General features: G+C 37.7%; 1 protein-coding gene across 1 annotated transcript; it reads right to left on the reverse strand.

Moving 5' to 3' along the window:
• Positions 1 to 507: 507 nt before the first annotated feature.
• LOC115921767 (E3 ubiquitin-protein ligase TRIM71-like) lies at positions 508 to 5,843 on the reverse strand. The gene is made up of 2 exons (XM_030979906.1): positions 4,873 to 5,843; positions 508 to 2,683 (listed from the first exon to the last, which is right to left on the reverse strand). The coding sequence occupies exons 1-2, from the start codon at positions 5,503 to 5,505 to the stop codon at positions 1,427 to 1,429; spliced, it is 1,890 nt and encodes a 629-aa protein (XP_030835766.1). The 5' UTR covers positions 5,506 to 5,843; the 3' UTR covers positions 508 to 1,426.
• Positions 5,844 to 7,218: the final 1,375 nt, after the last annotated feature.

Consider the following 7,218-nt stretch of genomic DNA (forward strand, 5'->3'; position numbering starts at 1 on the left):
GTACATTATTATGACACAAAAACTGAAACAAAATCTTAGGTCGGGATGGGTTTTCAGACGAAAGACCTAAACTGTATGACTATACGTCACCAAAAACATACAATGACATACTTTTCCATCGAGATGCGCTTACTAAATAAAAATAAAATCATAATAAAAGACAAAAAAAAAACGTTAGAACGAGTGTCTGCGATGTCATAATTATATATTAATCCAAACATTTTGTGCTGGTATGTCATTTTCTAGCGATGAGAAAAAAATAAATTATTAAAATGACGTTTATTCCAGATTTATCACTGGATATGCCAAGCATGTCTTCTAGCATGACCAAAGGGAAGTTTAATATCCTCATCATTTCTACAATTTCACATATAATAATCACAATCCTATCTGACCTTATTCCAAATTCCACGTCACTAATCGACGGTCTGTATAGATTTAATTGAATTAAAACGAATTAAACTAAACAGAATTGGATTTAAGAGGTAATTATTATAGAAAGAAAAACTGCCGAATTCACATAAAATATGCAAAGTTGCATTGCCAATTATAACAGAAATGCAGTAAACGTTTAAATAATAATAATAATAATAATAATAATCTTTTAAAGTCCACTCCAAATTTCATTAAGTTAAACCGAAAATGGAAATTCTTTTTGCCCAATTAAGATGTTTAGTCAAGGAACAAAACTTCCGACTGTTAACCTAGGCCTATTTTTTTTCCAAACCACAATGTTCTTCTCTACATCATAACCAACTTATCCGTCACATTATCACTTCCCAGAGCTTTCAATTTAATGGATCTTAGACAGGTTGCAAATTGAATACGTAGGAATTTTTTCAGGGAACATAGCAATTTGATTTGATGTATTTAACATGCAGGTTCAATGTAACATTTATACGAAGAGTAAAATGATATTTAAAAATGTCAACGTGATAATAATAAATTGATAACTTGACGGGATAACCCGTGAAAGCTGAAAAGCTTATTTACATTGAGGTCCTATTTAGTGTCATTTTTAACTATTTCATCATTTTAATCACCACAATAGTCAAGAAATATAAGCACGAAAATTAAAAACAAATATTTGAGAATAACAACATGAGGGCAATGACACTAATAACAAGTTAATCAATATCTTACCAATTTTCAAGTTGTTTATTATGTTAGCATGTTACTGGCTTTCAGTAAATATCTAGGAGAAACGATCACACAATTTACATACTATTTCTAAAGAGGGAAGTTATGATTATATAGGATATTGGCAACGGTATTCAGGCAATTAACATCTATCGAGAGGATAGGCATCTTCTCATTCGGTTGGTTAACACATAATAAACAATATAATTATGACACTTGATAGGCCCTTATTACAGTGGAGCTGGAGGAAAGAGGTATACAATGATGGTATATAGTGTGACATGGATTACAGTGTTACTTTGATAAAATACAACTTATCGTAACAAGAAAACGCGAGCATGTCTGGAGAGAGGGAAACCAAGTAACACAAACGAAAACCAAGCGTCAGATTAAGTACTTTGAACTCAACTCTTTCCTTCAGGTTCAGACCATCAAGGTCATAGAGCCTGATCACCACGTTACCATTCTCTTGATCAACACTCGCCACATACACCCTGTCCTGCTCATCCACGGCGGCATACAAGTAGACACCGCTTGGAGCTTGTAGAGACTTACCAGCTTTCCCATCCCTGTCATAGACCGTCACCACGCTTGGATTGGTGTTACATGAACTCGTGACGATCAAACCCGACCTGGTGGCAGATACCTGGCCCGTCCCATTGTGTTTTGTTGGGACAGTGTGTTTGAGAGTGGATCCAGTCGGGTCATAGATGTAGACTTGCTTTTCATTGTTAGCGATGAGGATTTCATCTGATGGACTTCTGTTTAGTCTGAACAAAGTGGGATCGCCTTTCACGTGGATAGTTGATTTCCTGGATCCATTGGGAGAATATATGTGTGCTTCTTTACTGCCCCAAGATACGCATAACGACCTATCTTGTTGAAACACAAGAGCATTACACTCCATGTTACTTGGTATGTTTGCATACTGGTGCTTTTTACCAGCTGAATCAATGATATCTATACCATGTGTACCATCATATCCGATAGCCACACTATCATCAGAGTACTGGGTCATTCCCCACATCCATCCCCGTAGATCTACACACTGAATGACTTGCAACTTGGGATCTGATTCTGAGATGCTCCCGAGGTCAAGACGAGTATCTGCAGGCTTGAACCTCTTCTTCTGTGCTTTCTTCGTAATGGCTGCCGCAGAAGTGTGATCACTAGCCTTCTTCAGCATGGCATCCAGCTCCTCACAGAGCAAGGTATGAGCAGACAGATTGTCTGTCTCAAGACGACCCAGTCTGTCATTAGCTACCAGTGTTATTGAACTACAAATACTCTTGATCCTCTGTCGATTGTTGAATTTCAAGACATTGAGGTTGTCATCGAAACTCCGCTTTAATGCATTTATTTGCTCTATGAGATTTCGATGACTTTCTTCAAGCTCTTTGGCCTTGATGCTGTAGGCTTGACTGACATCGTCCAGTAGTTTCTGCACGGCAACGTATACTTCATGGCGTTGTACTTCCACATTCTGAATGTTCTTCTCCAGTTCTGTCTTCTTAGCGGCACATCGCTGGACAAGGTCATTCACCTAAACAAAACAAATAATAGAGAAGTGAATAAAACATTTTCTATATAGAATGAGATGTATGCAAATTACATGGAGCTGGTTTGAAAATGAAACACCGATTTTGCACGCGCCTGAAGTTTCACTAAAGTTAGAACCACTCTTTTCAAGGCTTCACTTTTAGGGGGCATCGTAACCATTTATTTTGTATTCTTTTTATATTACATACTTATATATTTGATTTTAAATGGTTAAAAAATGAACTGAATTTAAGATGATGATACCATGTATGGAGGAGGGGGGGGGGCAAACACTCTCGATGTTTAAGGATTTTAGACTAATGTATAGCTATGAAATGTAGCTTCGCTTACTACCTTCAAAAGCCCCCCCCCCCCCTCCTTTCTTGATATTTATAAAAGAGAAAAAGACTTTGCATTCCTCATTTTGATTGTAGTATTGGATTGGAATGTAGCTTCTTAAAATAAGCAGATGTTTTAAAACACAGAAACAGATTTAAGATATTTGAAAATTGAAGCATATTTAAAATTATTATTCTAAGAATGACATAACATACCTCATATACAAGTGTTTCTATGATATCAAGGATTATATAGCTCGACAGAAAGTTTACTATTACGCGGGGGAGTGTAGCGACCGAGCGAAATTATTTGCTTCTGCGAAATTTAAAAGTTCAAATATAGTTTGAAACACCACGGAAAATCCCAGCCTACTTCAAAATAATGATTTTGCATATAATTATGTGAGCAACAGAAAGAGCCTCATGTCTTCTAAGAGGGGGTGGCAAAAGTGTCGCCCTACCCACTTAACTAGAGAGAAGCATCGATCTTCACTCCCTATCTGCTTCAAGACTACATTATATATAGTAGACAGGGTTTGTACAATGATAAGAAACATTCCAACTATTAAAAAGCAAGGAAGACCAGTGACCGAGAGGAAAAAGAGAGCGTTTTGGAAAGTTATAACCGTATTTTAGAGCACTTAATTGCTTTTCTAATCTGCAATATCACATGTAATTGTGCTATTGTCTTGCGAGCCGGGCGGGGCCTTTGCCTTCTCCCCCTTAATAGAGGAAAGCTCTACCCGAATACTCCGGGGCCTTGGGTATTAAAGCGCTTTTGTATTTTATAGCTAAAGAAGACTATACACCGTTATACATGCAAGTTAGGAACTACATTGAGGATTTCAACATGGTTTACTGAAAACGTGAACATTCAGATCATTGCATGTTGCATTTTTGCACCTTTACAGAAATATTTAAAGCTAATCAATACACGCCTAAATTGTGGCTTGTAAAGGGGGGAAATAATTTATAATTTAGCCGCCACCTTGACAGAAAGAAAAAAAATCATCAGCCTCCTCGCTTTTATGTTTTGGAAGAAAGGGTACATTTATTATGCGAGGGTGTGTAGCAATCGAGAGGGAATTTTAGAACATGGAATAGTGACACTTTGTTTTTGTAGAATCTCTTTTTTGTTGTTGCTTATGCTGCAAAATTATTGATGTCAAAAGATTTTGTCTGGCAAGGGAGGCGGGAAAAACAAATCCTCCTTTGTAAAGATATTTGGCCTTGTGAAGGAGTGGATGCAGAAACAATTTGGCTCCACCCCCCCCCCCCCGATAAAGGAAATAATATGTCCCCTATAGTTTTTGCTTTTGTAAGGGATGGTAGCGACCGATAAATGAGTAAATTTAGGTTTGGAAATTGATGAATTCTGGATCTTAGATCTTAGAGAACTTATCTGCTGATAGGGCTTTGCTGCCAAACATTTATTGTCAAAAGAGGGGGGGGGGGTCTCACTTTGCCCCAACCTCTTAGAAGATAAGAATATCTTCTCCCATGTTTGCGGTGCCTATATTATAGACAAGGTTTACATATACATGTAGGCTATAATAAACACGAGTGGGAAAATGTTGATTTTAGGATGCTGAAAATGTACAATTTAAATTTCAGAGTACTTGTTATCTCGTTATAATGCAAAGGAATTACATATATATATATATATATATACATTTGTTTTTTCCTTGCGAAGCGAACAACCCCCACGTGATTATTGAACCATGCAGTTCCCTCGACCAGTCCCCTCCCCGCTTCTGGTGCCTATGGTACCTTTCTCTATCTGAATTATACGAGTAAATCTTGCCAGGCCTTAGCAAAACGCAATTATTTTTTGTCAAATGAACCCACTAATTACCTTAAGCCGTAACTGCTGCTCGAAGTCAGCCTGATTCTTGATCTTGTGATTTTGATGACCGACGATCACACACTTGAGACAGACATGGACCTTACAATCCTCGCAAAACATATCTTTGTTCTCTTGTCTGTGGATGCAGCACTTCTCGGATAGATGACCAATACTGATCTTCCCGTTGTTGATATCCTGTATGGATACAATCTCGTGATCTTCATAGACTTTAAGAAATTGATGACAATCCAGACACCTATCACAAATGTAGTTATTACATGTACAGCAGAATGAGACGGCATCTTGCTGAAACTTGCAAGCAGTGCATTTTGGACGCATCTCAAGGACAGCGTTCATCCCTCCACACTGCGCGTGGTAATTGTCTACAAGTCCGTTGACAGTCACATTGGTGAGGAAATCATCGACACGATTAGCTGACAGCTTGGTGATCTTCCTGCAGAGAGGACAGAGCATGTGATCGAGATCCTGGTGGGAAAGGTCATAGTTCTTGAGACATTTCCGACAGAAGGTGTGTCCGCATGAAGTCAGGATGGTTGCCTCGTCGAAGATATCAAGACATAGTGGACACGTCAGGTTCTCTGAAGAGCTTGGAGCTTTCTCTTTCTTGGTCTTCTCAGCCATTGGAGCAAATATAAGATTTTTGGCTTATTACAAAAACGAGCTCATTCTACGCATATATCCAATGTCCAATACAGCTTAAAAGTGTGATCAGCTAATGTGTATTTAAAGCCAACAGTCAGTTCATGCAAGCACAAACTATTTGCAGTGACGTAGTAGATTGTACCAAAGAGATATCTCTTTGATTGTACCAATATCCTGAGTCTATGTAACAATTGAGACCTATATAACTGCATGTAGTTCTATAACTAATTTCTCACGTTGATTACAATTGTGTCGAAAGAGGTGCGGATAACGTTGATCAAAACTAGTGAGTCTCTATTCAAGTGTATACATCAATACAAATGTGATTACAATACTTAACTCGCACTTCGCAGATCGTCTGTGAAAATAATGCATTTTGTGCATGTTATGAATAGAAGTGGGTTTTCCCGCAGAGAGCGCACGCAGCGTTAAAGCACCTTTGAACTTTCGGCGGTATTCATCATTTTTATCATAGAGGGCGACTTTTAAGTTTTAATCGTGGATACATTGTGTTGGAGATCCACTTCAGTAGAATCTTAGGTACCGTAAAAGAGCAACACATTTTTTTGCTTTTATCACTTTGTTTTGAAGGGTACACGACGATAATCACACTTATATGTCACCCCTTCGTTCTCCACTATTCTTCCTTTATCTCCTTCCATTTCTCTTATTCTCTTCCCTTTTGTTAATTTTTTAACTTATGGAATCCTACGAGGTTACACTTATTCCAATGCAAAATTCGCCTAATAAATAGTTCACCACTTTCTCTCTTATATACAAAACCTCATGATTTAGGCTTTTAATCAGAGTTTTGTTTCCAACACTGCATTTTGGGGAAACTGTCGAAATTGTTTTTCTTTTCATTGTAAGGACAGAGTGAAAGGGTTGTTTTGCACCAAAAAAGTAGCCAGAATAAGTCTGAAACATTGCTCGAATCATATATCTATGTGTATCGGTTTTGACTGTTTGTGATTTGCATCAAGATTGATATCAGTGTGTTATCTTTTTAATGATTCCGAAATCTCACAATAGCCTACACAATTTACCTTAAACAATTACTCCTATATACTGCAAAATCAACATTTCCCGATTACTTTACAGACAGTTTTCCATCGCTTCTGGACAGTTCCTCTCGTACATATCATGCAGTTAGATTTGTAAAGAGAAACAAATATTTAAATCATTCCTGGTGATGTAATCAACAATCATGAAAATGTAGGGGTAATTACCAATGTCTAAAAATTGCATATTTTCGCTTCGAGGTTTCCCTTTTTTGGTGCCCCCTTTTCCAGAAAGGGACCCTTTTTGTTGTTGCCCCCCCCCCCCCCCCGCGCCGCCCACTTTGGAAGACGCTTCACGCTTTGTACTGGCATTTAACATGTGTTTACGTTATATTTTTACAGTTAAACCAAATTTCTCTCTTTTCTTCATGTGTAACGTATTACTGTCTAATAATAATGGACACATTGGAAGGCCACAGGGATAAATGTGAACAATCTTCTGGTGGCAACGACTTGTCTTTATACTTGATTATATATGTACAGGTGTAGTTCGTTTTCGTCTTAATTCTACTTCTACTTCACCTCTCTTCTTTTTAGCAAGAAAGTGTGCAAATGATTATTACCATACATTCTTTAGCTGGAGTGACTGATGTGTAAAGATTGTTTATGTACAGTGTATACTTGTAAATAG

This window comes from Strongylocentrotus purpuratus, unplaced genomic scaffold (genome assembly GCF_000002235.5).
Source record: "Strongylocentrotus purpuratus isolate Spur 01 unplaced genomic scaffold, Spur_5.0 spur5_scaffold_10, whole genome shotgun sequence".
Lineage (NCBI taxonomy): Eukaryota > Metazoa > Echinodermata > Echinoidea > Camarodonta > Strongylocentrotidae > Strongylocentrotus > Strongylocentrotus purpuratus.

Coding starts and splice junctions, on each gene's coding strand:
- LOC115921767 (XM_030979906.1), bottom strand. CDS start 5,505: ATGGCTGAGAAGACCAAGAAAGAGAAAGCTCCAAGCTCTTCAGAGAAC. Junction 2,684..4,872: donor AGCAGCAGTTACGGCTTAAG/GTAATTAGTGGG, acceptor TGTTTTGTTTAG/GTGAATGACCTTGTCCAGCG.